This window comes from Canis aureus, chromosome 26, assembly GCF_053574225.1.
Source record: "Canis aureus isolate CA01 chromosome 26, VMU_Caureus_v.1.0, whole genome shotgun sequence".
NCBI lineage: Eukaryota > Metazoa > Chordata > Mammalia > Carnivora > Canidae > Canis > Canis aureus.
In genome coordinates, this window is record NC_135636.1 from 24,725,629 (window position 1) to 24,745,647 (window position 20,019).

At 44.3% G+C, this 20,019-nt stretch overlaps 2 protein-coding genes and 1 long non-coding RNA gene across 12 annotated transcripts in view; 2 read left to right on the top strand and 1 right to left on the bottom strand.

Annotated features, from left to right (window-relative positions):
- LOC144298078 (signal-regulatory protein beta-1-like) overlaps positions 1–7,149 on the top strand; it is a 27,067-nt gene extending 19,918 nt beyond the window's left edge. Inside the window, exons 5-7 of one of the 6 annotated variants that reach the window (XR_013365057.1) lie at positions 4,004–4,041; positions 4,147–4,245; positions 4,778–7,149. Coding sequence is in view for 2 of the 6 variants with exons in the window: in XM_077872489.1 (XP_077728615.1) it covers positions 4,147–4,245; positions 4,778–4,797 (119 nt within the window). In the remaining 4 variants the exon portion in view is untranslated. Of the gene's footprint in view, positions 1–4,003; positions 4,042–4,069; positions 4,246–4,777 lie in introns of all 6 variants that reach the window. The other 5 variants (XR_013365058.1, XR_013365059.1, XR_013365060.1 and 2 more) reach the window with 5 other exon arrangements.
- LOC144298086 (uncharacterized) lies at positions 6,363–12,125 on the bottom strand. Of its 2 annotated transcripts, none has more exons than XR_013365076.1 (3): positions 11,946–12,125; positions 8,848–8,922; positions 6,363–7,056 (listed from the first exon to the last, which is right to left on the bottom strand). It is a non-coding gene; the product is annotated as an uncharacterized LOC144298086 (long non-coding RNA). The 2 variants fall into 2 exon arrangements; XR_013365075.1 differs by having other exon boundaries at positions 11,832–12,125.
- Positions 12,126–12,216: 91 nt separating this feature from the next.
- LOC144298075 (signal-regulatory protein beta-1-like) overlaps positions 12,217–20,019 on the top strand; it is a 42,595-nt gene continuing 34,792 nt past the window's right edge. For 2 of the 4 annotated variants that reach the window (XR_013365055.1, XR_013365056.1), the window contains exons 1-4: positions 12,217–12,354; positions 12,677–13,643; positions 16,562–16,652; positions 17,407–17,515. The gene's annotated coding sequence lies outside the window, so the exon portion shown is untranslated. The remainder of the gene's footprint in view (positions 12,355–12,676; positions 13,644–16,561; positions 16,653–17,406; positions 17,516–20,019) is intronic. The other 2 variants (XR_013365053.1, XR_013365054.1) reach the window with 1 other exon arrangement.

Consider the following 20,019-nt stretch of genomic DNA (forward strand, 5'->3'; position numbering starts at 1 on the left):
TGGTCCTTTTCCTTTCCGGTGTCAAGGTTCTGCCCATAGATTGCTCGTAATGTTACCTTGTTATCCTTGATGTCTGTGGTGATACCTCGTTTCATTCCTGATACTGCAAGTATGTCATTTGTCTCTTTTTTTGTTGTCAGAATTGTTAGAAGTTTTTCATTTTATTGAGCTTTTCAAAGAACCCGCTTTTGTTTCAGTGATTTTTCTCTATTGTTTCTCTTTCCAATTTCATTGCTTTTTCCCTCATTTTTCTTGTTTGAGTTTATTTTGAAATGGGAACTGGTATTATTGAGTATAGACTTTTCTTAGTCCGAATGCCACTCTTGGGCCTCCTTCTGTGTTGGTGGAGTCAGGAATGTGGAGCCAGGGTACCTGGAGCCGTGTTCTTCCTCCAGTCCAGGGCACTCATCGTGCCTGCATTCCTCTTCCATCTCCAGGGCCCTCCTATGCTTGGACCTCATGTGATTTCCAGAGGTCAGGCTTGTACTAAACCAGGAGAGCAGGGAGAGAGAGCTCTACATAATCATGTCTGGTCTACCTGGGTTGGGTTTTTGTCTTTGGTCTTGCCCGAGGCTCAGACCAAGGCTGTTACTTCTTATACTTCCAGTGGTCTGGAACTGACAAGTTTCCTGTGTGCTAAGGATCGAAATGGATATTCGGGTTGTCTGGCTTGGCCTTCTGGGCACAAGAAGCATATGCCTATATGCCTATGTGTCCCTGATGTACAAGGGTGCCACCTCCCCTGGACATCCCAAGGCAGTGACCACTGCCATCACAGGACCAACGGGTGTGGTGTAAGGATGCATATCTTTTTGTTCATGTTTATGGTACTGAGGAATTTTACAATACTTCTAGCTTAAAAGAGCTCCCTTCTCTCAGCATAGCATGACCAGGTATGTTCCTAGGGCTTGGGGTTGGTTGGCTGGTTCGGAGAGTAGGAGAGAGGTTCTGAGTCCTCTGATCTTTCTAGTACTTTGTGAGGAACCCAAGTTTGCCTCCTCCATTGTTCTTTCTTCTCTTCATCACTCAATTTGGAAACAGCACTTCTTTCTTCTTTTTTGCCTTTGCCCCCCACAAATTATGCATTTTCATCAAGCCTCTCCCCTTTATTCACATTTGTTGGCCTAAAATGTCCCTACCCCCCTGTATTAGGTTCCTATTACTGCTATAATAGTTAGCAAGTGAATAGTGGCTTAAACACAAATTTATTTCGTCCATTTCTAGAGATGGGATGGCAGGGCTGTGTTCTTTCAGGGGACTCTGGGGGAGAGCGGGCATCCTTGCTCTTCCAGCTTCTAGAGGCAGCCACACTCTTCGGCAGAGGGCCCCACACACTCTGACCTCTGCTGTGGTCGTCATGCATCCTGCTCCCACTCTCTTGCCTCCTTCTTTCACTTGTAAGGATCTCTGTGATTAAGTTGGCTCGGCTCAGGTACTCCAAGATAAACCCACTCAAAACCCTAGCGAATTACCACACAGTCTTTCTTGCCATTTAAGGTACCAATTGTTTCCAGACTCTAGGGGTTCTGGGCCAGCCCTCTTAGGTCAAGCATACTTGGAAACCCCCTCTGTGTCCTGATCTGCAGGACACATTTCCAATATTTTTCTACTTTTAGCTGTATTTTATATGGGAGTGGCATTTCTAAATACCTCTCAGGCTCCTTGGCTAGCTACCCTTGTCTGCTGCACTTGCCCTTCCCTGAGCAAGTGAGCGTGAGAGGGCAACATGTAAAGAGTAGTGCATTTGGATTTGGTGGCTTTTCCCTTTTTTCTCCCAGAGATTTTGCAGTTTGGGCATTGTTCTCCAAGGACTACTGAGAGCCAATTTTCCATAGTATTTAGTGTCCTTTTGTTGTGTTTTCTTTGGGTTCAGAGTCTGTGTTTGGAGATGAGTAGCCAAGCTGCTACTTTGTCCTCAGCAGACACAAGTGTCCTGAGGGTTTTGAATGCCTTGGCCTGGAAGTCCTTATCCCACATCTCCGTATCAATCTCCCATATTTCCCCCAACACGTTCCCTGTTCTGGCACAGCAGGTGCCCTGTAGCTGTAGACTTCGACCCTCTTTGTAGCACTGATGCTCTTAGGATTATGTTGAACCCAATCATGTCCTCAGCTTTTCTTCCCTTTGCCTGTAGGAGGTAAGAGTCTACAATGTTGCCCAGAATTTCTGACTTTCCAAGAACCTTTCACATGTGATCAGTCGGACTTGGCTTTCTTTTGTTTTAGTTTTTTTCATCAGCTTTCTCTTTGCATTGTCCTTTTCCAAAGAGTTGATGCCCAGTAACATCCACCCAATCCCATAGTTCTCATAATTACCAACTCATTTCCAGAATTCCAGGGCACTCCCCTCCTATGCTTACACCCTCCGGGGTCACCACAGTGAGGTTCCAGCAGTGACAATAGCAGAGCAAGCTGGTACCTACCTTACTCTACCTCCTGCCAGGACTGGGGCCCTCTTGGCCAGCCAGTTGATAGAGATCCTGGTCCAAATGTGCACTTTAGAGCTGGCTTTCCAGACCCCTCCCAGACAAGATCCACATGTCATGTGTCCTGGGAAGCAAACTCCAAGATGCTATGAGAAGGGGTAAAGCTCACTCTGAAATGCTGCCCAATCCATATGTGTGAGAGAGGGAAGGAGACAGGACTGGCAAAGGGAGATGTTGAGCACAATCTAGCACAGCAAGATGGGGAGCTCAGAGAGAGCTGGCAATCGGGATGCTCTTTGTGAGTTGTTTTAACTGGAGTGAAGAGGCTAGTGTCCACTTAGCCTCCACTTCTTCAGTCCTCTACTTCAGGCTGCCTGCTAGAAGCAGGTGCAAAAGTGGGCAATGCAGCTCTTTCTACTGAGAGAACACTAGGTCGGGACCCAGCTGTGACCTACCATCCTCCAACACCCCAAGGGCAAATATGGTGTGTTCTCAACAGCTTCCTTTCTTCTAGTTTAAAAAATTTTATGTATTTATTCATGAGACACACACACACACACACACACACAGAGGCAGAGACACAGGCAGAGGGAGAAGCGTACAAGCAAAAACCAGTCATTGTGAAAAGGCAAATATAAAGTTGTGCTTCCTGACCCAAGCTCTATGTCCACAGAAACAGAGCAGCTGGTGTAGGTACTGGGGTCCAGGTGGGCTGGATGGTGTTTAAATGCACTCCTAAGCATTAGACTCCATTTCCTTCCCTCCCCAGGAGGTTTCAAGAGATCAGGCCACCTTGAGGCCTCCCTCAGCACATGAGAACTTGAGGTCATCAAGCCCCACACATGGAACAAAGCAGGGCAGCCTTCACCTTGTTCATATGACACCTGTCCTCACTCTACTCAAGGCTGGGCTGACATTTGTTCTTATTACCCTGGTATTGAACTTGTCCTGGCCCAAGGACAAGGTCTCAGAGTTATCCCATGAGACACCAATGAGGGAATGCCTGGGATTTCTCACTTTTCTGTGACCCTCCTTCAACTATGAGCTTATTCCCTCTTCAGAAAGAGGATATGTGACCTGACCCATGGTGTTTAAGGACTAGGTTAGTAAACCACACTTACAGGTTACTGAGCCCCATTCTCTCCACTCCTTCCCTCAAGAAAGACATTGAGGGAAATGTCCTGAGAAAGGTGAGCAAGATAAGGAGCTTCTTACTCTGAATTCTGCCTCAACTTGAGTGCAAGGGCGTTTCATGACTTTCAGAGTGTTGATGGGGCCCAGGTGACCCAGATGGAATAATTGGAGGCCCCACAGAATGGACTCCACGGTGCCCCTTCTTCTGCTTTTTCAAGATCTTATTTATTTACTCATGAGAGACACACAGAGAGGCAGAGACATAGGCAGAGGGAGAAGCAGGCTCCCTGCAGGGAAGCTGTTGCAAGACTCGATCCCAGGACTCTGGGATCATGCCCTGAGCCAAAGGCGGATGCTCAACCACTGAGCCACCCAGGTGCCACTCAGGTGCCATATTAAAGAGGGTGCTCCTTAATATGGTGCCTTATATCCCTCCATTTCCAGACCCAGATTCCTGCCAAGCCCCAGATTTCCCAGCCTTGGTGAGGTTCCCCATTGTGTCTTGAATAGAAATGAATTCCATCCTGGTCTGATGAAGAGAAATGATTCTCCTTCTTCTGCCTCCATGTCCTACTCCTCAATCCCAGTGTCTGCTCCACTGCTGACAGCCCTCCTCCTGAGCCCAAAGCTGCTGCTGCTCATCACTGTCTCTGCCATCTATGCCCACAGGAAGCAAGGACCTAACTGTAAGTTTGGGTCAGGGAAGGCAGGCCAAGGTCAGTCCCAGTAGGATCCAGGTCAGGAAGAGGGGCAGCCCACAGAGCACAGAGGGTCAGCACCCATCTGGAGTAAAGAGCAGGTGACACACGTCCCTTGATGCCCTCAGAAATCTCAGGGACCCTCCAGGAGGTTCCCAATCCCAGGGAGTGTGTGTGTGGGGGGGCTGTAGTTGGTGGTTGAGGTTCAAGGCCATCAAGAGTGTGCACAGAGTCCTAGAGATTCTGGGAAGGGAGTGGGCAGAGGGCCTGAGTTAGGGGCAGCTGGGTGCAAGGAATCCCTTGGAGACCATCCTTAGATTATCGAGCATGGGGCTTCTAAGGATACAAGGAGTCTGCTTCTAGGAGATGCTGATAGATGCCAGATAGTTGCTCTGAGGAGGGCTCCTGGCTGACCCTCTGTGGGACAGACTGGATGGGATGGGGAAGGGGGGTGAGAACCTGGGGGAGAGCCTGAGGTGGCAGTGTCCTATATCAGGGGCTGCGTGACCTCCCACAACAGGTGCCCCAGGAGGAAAATAGCACCAAGGACATAGCAGACACGTGGGGAACATTTCTGGAATGATGAGCAGATAATTAAATGTGGACATGGATCCCACACCTCCTTCCTCCTCCCCTGCCACACGCCACCATCAGTGTCTGCTGCCTCCTTCCTTCCCTGAGAGGCCCAGCCTAAGAGAAGGAACAACTAGACGCTTCCACAATTCTGCTCCATATGCATTGCTTCCCCCAGAAGCCAGCCTACCCACAGATCTTGCGGCTCCTTCTCACAGTCCTTCTGCCCTCAGCACTGGGTCTTCATCCCTGGGCCTGAGCAGGATCCATGGGAACTTGCTCTGGGGACTTATGTAAGGACATATGTCTGGAATATGAGGAACAGTTCACATCTACACATATCAGGCATCTCAACCATCTCCTGGGGACTGTGGCCATGAACTACACAGTCACGTCCATACTCTCAGGACGTATTACTGCCAAGCCCCAGATTTCCCAGCCTTGGTGAGGTTCCCCATTGTGTCTTGAACAGAAATGAATTCCATCCTGGTCTGATGAAGAGAAATGATTCTCCTTCTTCTGCCTCCATGTCCTACTCCTCAATCCCAGAGAGAAAATTCCTTCCTCCCAGTGATTGAAACCCCAACCTTCAGCCTTCCCAACCCCACTGCTCATGTACACCAGCTGGCAGTCCAGGAGGCCGGAGCCATCCTTGATATCCTTTCATTATATACCATATTCAGTTCTGCCTTTGGAATTCTAAGTCCCAATGTTAAACAATCTACTCCCAGAAAGGAAAAGAAACCTGATTTGTAGTGCTTATGGACATCTGTGGTGTCAACACTCCGACGTGGCCAATGACAAGCTGCCAGCACTTTCACAATTAGCTCACAAAACTCTCAGGAGTGAGTGTAAGCCTCCTCCCGCACACCAGTGAGCTCTACCCAGAGTCTGCACACTGTTCCCTCCCAGGGCTACTTGCTCCCTGATCCTGGCCACCAGCATCTGTTCCTGGACCATTGCTTCCTCTCTAGTAGGCCCTCTAGTTTCAGCCACAGTGATTCCTTAAAAATGGAAGTCAAAGTATATGTCTCCTCTGTTTCCTCCCCCTAAGGATCTGCATGACCGTCTCTTCCTCTTTCAAGTTCTGCTGACATGTCACTTTATTTAAAGCCCCTTACATAAACCACCCTTATAAAATATCAATTCCTTTCTCTTGCTCTGTGTTCTGATAGATCATAGCTGAATTGAATTGTTTCCCTAGAACTTATGGTCAGCGGACATGATAAATGGAGGCCGAATAAATTAATAAATAAGTAAATAAGTAAATAAATAAATAAATAAATAAATAAATAAATGGAGGCCAGTGCTCATTTTGTTGGAGATTGCGGGACAGAAACAATCACTGTTTGGCTGAGACATGCAACGTTAACTCAGTAATCAACGGGCAAAATAATGATTCTTCTGTGACCTTCACAAATGTTTTTCAAAACATAGAAAATCTCTTTAGCTATCTATTGTGAAAGTTATAGGGAAATTAAAAAACAATAAAACTATTGTTTACTTGATATACGGTCATTTGAAACATTAGCAACACTGAAAAGGCTTGTGTTTTATTTTTTGTAAAGACCTATCAAGAGTAGTTTGCACAGTGCTTGCATTCTTCTGACCTCACACTTGACAATATAGAGTCAGCATCTGAGTTATCTCACTCTGTTCTCAATGGGATCAGCTTCCAACATTCCAACTCTTGCACTTTCTTTTTATTTTTTTTAATTGTTTTTTAACTCTTGCACTTTCAATGTTGTGAAATCTTTACAGTATTAATTTAATTATTTGCTGGTGTCACTTCCTTGGGACATTTTCACACATCGCCCCTGCTTCAACCACCACTCTCCTGTTTCACGGGGTAAGTTTGCCTTCATTCTGTTCCTTAGGCTGCATATCCACACACTGGGGACCAGCATCCCTGTCACCATTCCCATGGTAGCTAGGCCTTTATGAGCTCCACTCACATTCAACGTGAACTTCACCTGCAGCCTCATCTCTTCTTGTTTCTCCATTGCACTCTCAGCTTTGTGCCAATTCCCTTTTGTCATTTTTTCCAGCTTTATGCAATGTCGCTGTGGTTCATTGCTGAGAGAACAGAGCACAACACAACAGCCTGTGCTGCTGTGTGTGGTAAAATAAGTAACGGAGTCACAGAGATGAACCATTACAGTCTTTGAAAGATGTGATGCTTACTTATCGTGATGAGCATTTGCTAGTTACATAGGGATTTGTGGCCTGAGGAAGAAGCAGCAGTAAAGTTTGTACTTCATGCCGTTGCTCATGGTAAATTCCTTGTGGTCAATAAAACTTGAAATGTGTGTTTGGGGACTAAGTGGTTTTTTTTTTCTTTTTTTTTAAGATTTTATTTATTTATTCATGAAAGACACAAAGGAGAGAGAGAGGCAGAGATACAGGCAGAGGGAGAAGCAGGCTCTATGCAGGGAGCCTGATGTGGAACTTCATCCGGGGACTCCAGGATCACGCCCTGGGCCAAAGGCAGGCACTAAACCACTGAGCCACCCAGGGATTCCCGGGACTAATGTTCTTTAACTGACTTGTGCAACTGACATTCGTGCACTTCAGCACCATGCAGTATGAGAATTCCTGTGTGTATTTGTCTCTTCCTCAAATAGGATGTCAACTCTGACAGAGAAGGGACCATACCTGTGTCCTTGGTTCCCAGAACAATGACTGCCATGTGTTAGGCCATCACATTTTTAAAAAGCATATTGGTGAATACTTCATGGAAGACATCAGTGTCTACTAGATGTCAGATTATAAAATAATATTTCACTTCATTCAATCAACTGGTACATGTACCTAAAACCTTTTCATTAAATACTACTCCCTCTTCTTTGTGTTGAAAAATTCTACCAGAACATCATATCCTCCAGAAATAAGCAATGGATTTCCAAAAAAACACAACAATAGCCCACTGATTGGAGTACGTCAAATGAGTACAGGAACCTCCTGGAAGAGCTCCCGATGCCCAAAGTGCAACAGTTTGAGCAACAAATAAGTAAAGCAGTATATCCGGTTCTGCTATGGTCTGAATGTTTGAGTCCTCACAAAATTCAAGTGTTAGAATATTCAAGCCCACATGCTGCTGTCAGAAGGTGGGGCCTCTGGATAGTAAGTAGGTCATGAGGATCCACCCTCATGAGTGGTATTAGCCCTTTTAAAAGAGACCTCATGGGGTGCCTGGGTGGCTCAGAGGTTAAGCATCTGCCTTTGGCTCAGGTCCTGATCCCAGGTCCTGGGATCGAGTCCCACATTGGAATCCTAATAAGGAGCATCTTCTCCTACTGCCTGTGTCTCTCCCCTTTCTGTCTGTGTCTGTCATGAATAAATAAATAAAATCTTTTAAAAATAAATGAATAAATAAATGAATAAATAAATAAATAAATAAATGAGACCCCAGCCCCTTCAGCCATGTGAGGACAAAATGAAAAACCTAGAGGCCCTCTCCCAAGCAGGCTGACTCCCTGATCTCAGGTTCCAGCCTCCACAAGAGTGAGCAGGAACTTTCTTTTGTTATAAGCCACCCAGTCTGGGATATTTTGTTATAGCTCCCTCTAAGACCGATTACAGTCCCACATACAAAATAAATATCTTTAAGCCCAAATTGGTATAAATTAATAATTGAGTAAATAGATAAGTTGAAGAGAAGAAATAATGTCCTGTGCAGAAAAGTCCCAGATGATTTACGTAGATACTTTACCCTAAGGACAGGAAGCCTAACCGCCCACTCCTGAAGGGTGGGCTGGTTGTGGTGACTCTTCTAAAAAGGATAGCATGGAAAAGTGGAAAAAGGAGTAACTACAGAGAGGACACTTGACAAATAGAGTTCAGCCACATGATCATGAGTTCACCGACAGCCACGAGCCATGGCCACAGTGTGCACCCTGGATATAATGTCATGAAAGCAGCACTTTTCCTCTGTGACCTTCCTCCCCAAACCCGTCACCCCAGTCTGCTTATGAGGAAAGCATCTGACAAATTGCAGAGAGACATTCCATGAGATACCTGAGCAGGACTGCTCAAACTGTCAGGCCATCACCAACAAGGAAAGGCAGATAAGCTGTCAGAGCTGAGAGCAATCTAAAGAAAAAAGACAAGAAAATGTCATGTGGTAACCTGCATGGAATTCTGAAAGACAAAAGGTCATTGGGGTAAAAACTAAATAAATGTTTGCTGGGCTGAGTATCTGTGTCTCCCCAAAGTTCAAATGTTGAATTCTAAAATCCAGTGTGATGGGATTTGAAAGTGAGATCATTGATGGGTGTTGAGGTCATGAGGATGGAGTCCTCACGAAGGGGATCATTGCCCTTATGAAGAGAGGCCAGGCAACCAGCTTGCCCCATCCACCAGGTGAGAATACAGGTAATCGGCAGTCTACAACCACAAGCCCAACCATCACAGCCCAACCATCCTGGCACCCTGATCTCAGACTTCCAGCCTCCAGGTCTGTGAGAAATAAGTTCCTGTTGTTTCAAGGCATCCGGTTTATGGTGCTATGTTATAGCAGCCCAAGCTAAGAAAAAGTCTGAATAAACTATGCCCTTTGGTTAATAGTAATGTACCAATTTTTGGTTCACTAATTATCACAGGTGCACCATATTTCCATTAGATGCTAATAAGAGGGAAACTGTGTGCAGTTATATATGGAACTCTGTGTGATTGTCATAATTTTTGTGTAAATGTAAATTGTTCCAAAATAGGAACTATTAAAACCTGTCATCATCCTGTCCTCAGCTGGATCTCGCCTCTTGCACCTCATTGGGGGACAACACAAGACAATGTGTTTTGGGGAGACTTCTGTGTTTTTATACCCAGGGTTTTTTGGTTGGTTGGTTTGTTTGTTTAAAGATTTCCGTTTATTTATTCGTGAGAGACAAAGAGAGAGGCAGAGACACAGGCAGAGGGAGAAGCAGACTCTCTGAAGGAGCAGATCGTGAGGCTCCATCCCAAACCCTGGGATCAGGCCCTGAGCCAAAGGCAGACTGCTCAACTGCTGAGCCACCCAGGCGTCCCCATAGCCAGGTTTCATTTCACTTCACAGTCTGAGGTCCTTCTCCTCCTTTCTCTGTCCACTGCCAGAGCTCACTCCAGAGCCAAGCACTCAGAGATCCCAAAAGAAGCTGCTCTTCGGTCCTATGACATTCACCTAAATATTTCCAATTAGTAAAGCCCACCATGTTAGACCAAGCGGGGTCAGCACACTCTGAGCCTCTGAGTGATGTGGGGGAGGGGAGGCTGTAAGACCTCATGGGAGGGGAAGTGAAGTTAAACCATATCCTGAGCCCAAGGAACTGAAGTGGAAGGGGCTCAGCAGAGGGTGGTGAGTGCTATGACAAACCAGACCTCAGGAGATGGCCCTGAGCTGTCAGCCCTCTTTGGGATGGCTTCAGCTGAGGAAAGCCACAATGCCAAGGTCATGCCTGGGAACCTGCCACATCCAGTGGCTCATCAACATGGGGATGTAAAGGTCCAGCCCTCTCACCCCAGTTCAGGACAACTTTAAAGGAACATCCTAGTACCAGAGATCCGTGGGAGATCAGCTGAAGTTTTCTTTGGGACTTCACTGCCACCCACTTCTTCTGAACAATCTCGCTCCCTTCTCCTCACTACCATGTTGGATTCTAGTGTTTTCCCTGAAAATGACCTGCTTGCGAATATTCATGTCAGCACATTTCCCAGGAAACCTGATGGGGCGTAGAGAGGCTGTGGTGGGTACCAGAAAGGGTGGGATCATTTTATCCCCTGGGGCCAAGCCAATCATGGAAGGATGGGCTTTTTAACGTACCACATACCACATACCTTGTATCATATACCATATGCCACATACCAAATCCACATGCCATTTACAATGTGCCTCTACCATATGTCACCCACTATATGGCATAAACAATACACCAGATACCACATACCACACACCACACACCACAGACCACATACCAAACAATCTAACTATGCAAGAACAATGAGAATCCACAAAAATGTTTATGCAAGAATGGGATGTCCTCAGATCTGTGTGTTGGAAAAGCACCCTGGATGAAGTAGAAAGAAGAGCAACAGCGGGCAAAGGAGTTAGGGATAGCTTATCCGGAAGTAATAGTTTTCACCCAGGCAGAAGATGATGTGGAAATGGGGACATAGATTCTAGAGGTGTTTAGGAGGTAAAATTAATAGGGGCTGGTAGGAGAGAGACGAGGGTGTAGAACATGGGTCCCTTCTTGGTTTGACCAAATGGTTACAAGTTGTGCCAAACACTGAACAGGGGCTAAGCGGAGAAGAGAAAGTCCAAGTGCAGACTATGAACACAGTTTTGAGTATTAGAGCTATACAAATGAACATTTCAAGGTCAAAGTTTACACAGCTCAGCCACCAAGAAGTGCATTCAAGGTTTCAACCTTAACTGCTTCTGTTTGCAAAGCCAGTGCTCTTGACTGTGAAGGCACTAAAAATCCCAGGCTCTAAAGAGTTAAGAGTCTAATGGAAGGTGTGAGGTCTGCTAGAGAAGTATTACATGGCAGGTTTCCTGAAAGCTGGGGTAAGATCCTGCCCAGCTCTCAGCAGGGCTATCCAGCATGGACTTCTTCATTCCAGAACAATGTGATAGGATGGTGTCATAAGTGGAGGAGGGGACTCTTGTCATCTCCCATAGGCAGTTTGGGACTGTTCTGCATTCTCCTCTTGTTCTAACACCTCTCCTGGCCCTAACATTCTGTCAATCCCTAGAGGATGTGGGGCTAACAAAGAAGCAAAGCGAAATAGCCTTAGCGGTCAGTGCTGACAATGCACTCGTGGATATTAAAGGTTCACTTGCTGAGTGTGGGCTGAGAGGCCCGGGACACAACCTTTGTGCTTGGATTGAGCCCATTCTGGAGGTGAGAGAAGGAGGCCAACATGCTGGTTCTCCTCTCTTTCTGAGAGCTTTTCTTCTGTCCTCCACTCCCTTCTTCCAGAGCTACCCCCAGACCGGCACAGATAGAATAGGCAGCCCTCACCTTCCAGGCATGTTTCTAGGTGCATTGCTTTTGCTCCTGCACAGTGGTCTCACGCTCCCTGTAGCACCCTCAATTCTATAAACCACAAATTATCACCATCGCCAAAAGTCTAACCTCTTTCCCGCATCATGTCTACCTCTACAGCAGCAGGGGTGTGGGTTGCGGAGATCTCAGATGGGATGAGGCTCAGCAATGAGCATAAGTTCATGGGTGTCATGCCCTTAACTCTGGAAACCCCAAACATTTCAAGCAGCATCTTCTCAGCTTGTGGCCGCCTTGCCTGTCCCTTGATAATCTCAAAGAAAAAGTGTTAAAGTCCTGTGGTCTTTCCTCTCATCACAGTCCCCTTCTTCTGACATCACAGAGGCAGGGAGTATCTTCTCTCTTCAGAGCAAAGAGTCCTGGGCCTCCCACGACAACACTCAGACAGGAAGGCTCTAAGACTATGATGAAGCCTGTCCCTGGCTCTGCATCTGCCCACCTCTGCCATCCCTGCTGCTGACTCTGCTGCTGGAATTCCCCAGTGAGTGGAGCTTCAGATGTGTGTGGTGGGGACTCCCTTATGCCTGTTTACTCTGTTCTCACCAGTTTACCTAGAATTTCTTGGAGGAGAATTTCTCTGTCTGAGCCCGAATTGATAGAACTAGGTTGGAATAGCTCTTGGCTCAGAAAATCTCCCAGTGGCTGTGTGGAACAGTCCACACCATTATGTTCAAGGAAAGACACTCCTCTATGGTCACAAGCCTGAGCACAGCACATTTTAGAGTTCTCATCCCCCGCCCCCCCGCCCCCAGGGTTACATAGGACCAAAAAAATCTGTCCTTTAATTTTTTACCACCACACAGATGCTACCTCTCAATGGACAACAAATGTGGGAAAATATGAAATTATAAAGCAAGAAAAGAATCCTTAATGTTCCATCTAAACATAATCACTGTGAAAATTTGCAGAGGTTTGCATGCTAATGGAACACTGGCCAGAAGTGGTCACTAGGGGTCTCTCTGGGTCAGTGATGGAAGCTGAACACTGCAGGCTCTCCAACAGAACTTAAGGTTCTGACTCTACTTGCTGAAAAAGCTAAACAAGCATGTGGAATCTCTTCCCCAAGGCCATTGGTTCATGTTGCAGAGGCTTTGAGTCCCAACTGCCAGAGCAGATGGCTTGAGAGGTGCACATCTGATGGAAGAGGACACCAAAACCATTTTCTGAGTATAAGGAAGGAGGAAGAAAGCTTGGATAGTTTTTGAACAAGTAAAATATATGAGACATCTAGACCCCTTGCAAAATGTTAGTAAACATTTGCAGAAGAATTAGTACCAATTTTATACAATCTTCCAGAAAATAGAAGAGGATGACACGTTCCTTATTCATTTGTTGGGTCTATTATTACCTTGATAGCAAAACCAGATTGAATGTACATTAAAAAAGATAACTACAGACGTATATCTCTCATGATTCTACATGCAAGGATTTTCAACATAATGCTATCAAATAGAATTTCAGAATGTAAAGTTCTATACCGTGGTATTTAATCTTAGGAAGGATTTATTCAGGCATGGAAGACTGTTTCACTGCTTATAAATCAATTATTGTAATCTATCACATCAACAGGTTAAAAAAGAAAACTACATGATAATATCAGTTGATGCAGAAAAAGCCTTTGACAAATCCAAAACGTATTCATGATGCAAACTCTCAGCCAACTGGAAATAGCAGAGAATTTCCTCAACTTGATGAAAAACATCTGCAGAATGTCCCACACCTTTCATTGCACTTAGTGGTAAATGTCTGAATGGCTTTTTTCCCCCTAAGGTAAGGAATGAGGGAGGTTTTTCATTCTCACAACTCATATTCAACACAGTACTAGAAGTTATAGGAGAACAAGGGAGAAGAAGAAAGGAAGAGAAGGGAAGAAACGGAGGGGAAAGGAATCTAAACTGAGAAGGTAGAAATTTTTTAAAAGTTAGAAATAAAACTTCCTTATTTGCAGATGAAAATCTCAGAGGATCTGCTTTTTAAGAAACTCTTTAAGTTGATAAGTGAGATCAGCAAGGATCCAAGATCAACATACAAAAATCAATTGTGCTTCTATATACTAAAAACACATATGATCATTTTCATTAGCATGCAAAAAAGGAGAAATACTCAGGTATTAATCTCATATAATATGTATAAGACCTAAATAAGAATGCTAGAAAACTGACGAAACAATCAAAGAAGAACTAAAGAAATAGAGCTACATCCCATGTTCAGGGATAGAAAGACTCAATATTGTCAGGGTATCCATACTTTCCAAGTTGACCTAGGGATTAAAAGCAATCTCGATCAAAATACCTGAAAAGTACTTTATGTATAGTAACAAACTGATTCTAAAGTTTATATAGAGAAATTAAAGATCCAGAATAGCCAACTCAATGTTGGGGAAGAATAAACTAGAAGATTGACATCATTCCACTATAAGACTTACTAGGGAACTCCAGGAATCAAAAAAGTGGCATTGGTGAGGGACTAGACACACAAAGCAAAGCAAGAGAATAGAAAGTCCAGAAATAGACCCACATAAATACAGCCAACTGATCTTTCGGGAAGTACCAAGATAGTCTTTAACAAATGTTGATGGAGCTACTGGACATGTGAACATACGTGAAAACAAATTGACTCCAGACACAGACCTCCTAACAGCCTTCATAAAAGTAACTCAAATGTAGACATGAAACTATAAAAATATCTAGAGGATATCTTGGAATAAAATCTAGATGACCTTTGATATGGATTGTTTTAATGGATTGACTTCATAGTTTAAAGTAGATTTAGGTTCACACCAGAATTGAGCAGAATGTGCAGATTTCCCATAGGACTCCCCACCTCCACACATCACAGCTGCTGCCATTATCAATATCCTCCACCAGGGGTACATTTCTTACAAATGATGAGCCTCCTACACTGATAGGTCCTTAACATCCAATGTCCACAGTTCACATTATGATTCACTCTTGGTATTGTAGAGTCTGCGGGTTTGGACAAGTTTGTCCTGTAATTCACTACAAATTATCCTATTAGGGCACAGAGTAGTTTCACTTCCCCAAAAATCCTCTGTGCTCTGCCTATTTATCTCTCTCTACCCTAATCCCTGGGAATCACTGACATATTACTGTCTCCAAAGTTTTGCCATTTCCAGAACGTCATATAGTTGGGATGATGCAGGCTTTTCCTTTGATTAACAATAAGCGTTTAAGGTTCTTCCTCATCTTTTCAAGGCCTAATAGGTCATTTCTTTATAGCACTGGGTAATATTCCACTGTCTGGTGTACAATCACAATTTCTTTATGCACTCTTTATTGAAGGTCATTTTGGTTGCTTTCAAACTTGGCCAGTATAACTAAAGCTGTCTTATACTGTGAGGGGGAACCTGTTATAGGCCTCTCTCCCAGCCTCTGGTAGCCCCAGAAAAGGCCTTCTTCCTGTGTCTTTACATCATCTTCCTTCCGTCTGTGCATGAGAGCTAAGCTAACCTACGCCTGAACTCCTGGTCCACAGGAACTATGAAATAATATGTGTTTCCGTAAACCATTAAGTTTGTAGTAATGTGTTGTTCAGCAAGTCCCCTTGTTTATATAATGTCTACTATGCTCCAAGCCATCCCCCTGTTATGATGCAGAAGGTATGTACCATCTTCCTCTTTGTACATTGGTCTCCTTCCCCTCCTGCCATATGGCAACCCAATTTGTAATTTTCATATATTGGTGCCAGGATATGTTACTAAGAGTATGTAGTGAGTCCCCACCTTGACCTAACCAGGCCGTCAGACATTGGGCCAAGACAAAGAACATGAGAAATGAAGCAAAACTTCTTTCCAGGAATTTCAGTAAACAGTTCCAGGTGAATTAGCCTGAGAGTTTCATCAATACTATACATTCTTTCATCCGTGCATTCCTGCATCCAACCATGCATCAAGCATGGACTCAATTCACTTTCATTCTGCTATGCATTTACTTAATGGGTACCTGAATCTTCCTCTGAGGTGGACCTCCCACAGATGACCCATCTTCAAGGAATTCCCAGGCTCCCACAGTGGACATCCTCAAGTAGGAGTCTGCTCTCTCTAATCTGTATCATTTCCCTGTTCAGTAACAGTGTCCCAGTCATCACCCTCCTTGGATTGGTGGCTATCTGCCACGTGCAGAGACTCTATCCAGAGAGTGTGCATCTCAGTTGGTTAAAGAACTGACCTACATTCAAGGGAGCTGAGCAACTCACATCCAAGGAGAATAGTAATGTGCGCTACACCTTGGGAAGCTTGCATTTGGTGAATGTGTCAGGCCAGGAGTCTGAGCGGGTGCTCACCTGTAGGTGCAACATGCAGTACAATCTCCCATCCAGCCTCTGGTAGCCCCAGAAAAGGCCTTCTTCCTGTCTTTACATCATCTTCCTTCCGTCTGTGCATGAGAGCTAAGCTAACCTACGCCTGAACTCCTTCCTGGTCCACAGGAAGGACCATTGCATTCTCCCATTGCAACATGAAGTACAATCCCCCATCCAGGCCAACCTCATACTGTCCACAGCACCCCATGGCACATACAAGCCCACTGGAAGCCCAGTTAAGCTCACCTCTACTGCTCTGAGCTCCTGGTTCACCTTGTCTCCTGAGTGGAGTGAGGTATTTAAACTCACAGAGCCCCCCATTTGATGTCTCCTGTTGCCCATTGGGATGCCTGTTCTTTTCTTTGTAGCTTTGTTTCTGGGCTTCAAGGTGCTGCTGGTGATGAGCTTCATAGTCACCTACATCTGCAGGCGACAGAACCTGTAACAGGTGATTTGGAGGTAGGCCTTAGTGCCTAGAGAGAGAAGTCATGTCACCATCATGGGCTGTCCAAAGGAGTCCAAAGCGAGCCCACTATTTCACACAGTACACCAGGGGGATCTAGCTTCAAGTGAAGGTTGGGAAGCTCTTGTTTTCTCTAAATGTTGTTGGAAATCTCAGAGGCTTCCAGCTCTCATGCATCCTACAGTGCCCTTGGGTCTGAAGATTTTTAAATGAAGTCCCTTGGAGTCCTGGGTGGGGATCCCAGTTGTGGAGTTGGGATGAAGGTCAAAGCTTTGATCTTCAAAGTCCAAGAGTGCCCTCATATAATTTTATGTATCTCAGGATTCATAGGACTTATCTTTGGAATGATTAAGGAAAGTATTACTAAGACTATGAATGGAGCCCACTAAGCGACTGTAAGGCTCTGACTAGTGGGAACGATAAATGTGGGTCTGAAAGAGCTCAGAACTGAGACAGAGGGGCTGGGGTGAGGTGAGTTGGCGTCTTTTTTCTGATCTGCACCATGAGTCCAGTTTTGCAGAGTGCCTGCCACATGGTAGGTGCTCAAGAGGTATTTGGGGAATTAATACAAGAATGAGTGAATGAGTGCATGATTTTCCCGACTGCTCCTGCATGCTCTGCAATCCATTGCCTCCCACTCTGTCCAAGAAGCTCACGCGGGGGCGGGGGGTGGGGGGAGAAGCTGCCAGTCTTAACTCCTACCCTGGACATGATCCCTTCCTCACATCTCTGATGTTCCTTCTCTCTGAGCTTCAGAGCTGCATGGAGGATGGACTTTGATCTGTGGGACCCAGAGATGTCTGAATCCTGATGGACTGAGCTTCAAACTGGCCCTACCTCTGTCTTAAAGGAGAATCAAGTGGGTCAAGAAAACAAGGTTTCCATTCTGCTCCTGATCAGGAACAACCCTTAATTTTCAGAGCACATTTGACTTTTGTTTTTTATTTTTTTAATGTTAATTCCAGTGTAGTTACCATACAGTGTTATATTAGTTTTAGGTGTACAATATAGTGATTCAATAATTCTATACATTACTCAATGCGCATCCTGTTAGGTGTAATGTTAATCTCCTTCACCAATCACCCATTCCCACACCCGATCTCCTCTGGTGACCATCAGTTTGTTCTCTATAGTCAAGCTTCTGTTTATTGGTTTGAGTTTTTTTAACCTTTTGTTTTGTTTCTTCAATTCCACATATAAGTGAAATTAGATGGTGTTTTTCTTTCTCTGAGTGACTTATTTCACTCAGCATTGCACTCTCTAGCTCCAACCATGTTGTTGCAAATGGCAAGATTTCATCCTTTTCAAGCTGAGTGATACAGCATTATATGTGTATAATTATATGGCATATATATACACACATATCACGTCTGTATGTATATGTATATGTGTATGTGTATGTATATGTATATGTATATGTATACACACACACATACACCACCTTTTTTTATCCATTCATCTACAATGGTCACTTAGAATGCTTCCATATTTTGAATGAGCACATTTTACTTTTCGACAGAAGTTCCGCAAGTAAGATTTTAATTTAACATCGATATATTTTGAAATATCTACATGGAAAGCATTTTTCAGTTCTGAAATATAGAGAAATAGAATAAAAATCCTCAGTCCTACCACCGGATCTATGCCAAACATTAACATTTAGCTGTGATGTTCTGTTTCTTTTGAAAACACTGACTGAATTTAGAGTTTCTCATTCTCCCTTTTTTTATTGGAGTTTGACTTTCCAACATATAGTATAACACCCAGTGCGCATCCCATCCAGTGCTCCCCTCAGTGCCCATCACCCAGTCACCCCATCCCCCTACCCACCTCCTTTCCACCACCCCTCGTTCATTTCCCAAAGTTAGGAGCCTCTCATGTCACCCTCACTGTCACCCTCACTGATTTTTCTCACTCATTTTCTCTTCTTTCCCCTATAATCCCTTTCACTATTTTTTATATTCCCCGTATGAGTGTAACCATAGAATGTTTGTCCTTCTCCGATTGACTTATTTCACTCAGCATAATACCCTCCAGTTCCATCCACGTCGAAGGAAATGGTGGGTATTCGTCATTTCTAATGGCTGAGGAATATTCCATTGTATACATAGACCGCATCTTCTTTACCCATTCATCTCCTGATGGACCCCGAGACTCCTTCCACAGTTTAGCTATTGTGGATATTGCTGCTATGTGTCTGTTTTTGTGCCAGTACCACAATGTCTTGATGACCACAGCATTGTAGTACAACTCGTAAACAGCATTGTGATGCCCCTGGCTCTGGTTTTCTTTTTCAATATTCCCCTGGCTATTCAGGGTCTTGTTGGATTCCAGACAGATTTTAAGATGATTTGTTCCAACTCACTGAAGAAAGTCCATGGTATTTTGATAGGGATTGCATTGAACATGCAAATTGCCATGGGTAGTATAGATATTTTGGCAATATTAATTCTTCCAATCCATGAGCATGGCCATCTCTTTGTGTCTTCCTCAATTTCTTTCAGAAGTTTTCTGCAATTTTTAGGGTATAGATCCCTTACCTCTTTGGTTGTGTTTGTTACTAGGTACCTTATGGTTTTGGGTGCAATTATAAATGGGACTGATTCCTTAATTTCTCTTTTTGCAGTCTCATTGTTAGTGTATAGAAATGCCATTGATTTCTGGGCATTGATTTTGTATCCTGCCACACTGCCGAATTGTTGTATGAGTTCTAGCAATCTTGAGGTGGAAACTTTTGGGTTTTCTATATACAGTATCATGTCATCTGTGAAGAGGGAGAGTTTGACCTCTTCCTTGCCAATTTGAATGCCTTTTATTTCTTTTTGTTTTCTGATTGCTGAGGCTAGGACTTCTAGTACTATGTTGAATAACAGTGGGGAAAGGGGAAAGGCTCTCAGTTTTTCCCCACCGAGAATGATATTTCCTGTGGGCTTTTCATAGATGCCTCTTAAGATACTGAGAGATGTTCCCTCTATCTCTACACTCTGAAGAGTTTTTTTTTTTTTGAAGTTAAAGGTATGTTTTAATATTGCAACCAAGTTTTTTCTTTGCTTTCCTTCTTTTTCTTTTCTTTTCCAAATTGATAGACTTTTTATTATTTTTTTTGTTTATTTATTTATTTTTTATAAATTTATTTTTTTATTGGTGTTCAATTTGCCAACATAACGAATAACATCCAGTGCTCATCCCATCAAGTGCCGCCCTCAGTGCCCATCACCCAGTTACCTCCACCCCCCACTCACCTCCCCTTCTGACACCCCTAGTTCGTTTCCCAGAGTTAGGAGTCTCTCATGTTCTGTCTCCCTTTCTGATATTTCCCACTTATTTTTTCTCCTTTCCCCTTTATTCCCTTTCACTATTTTG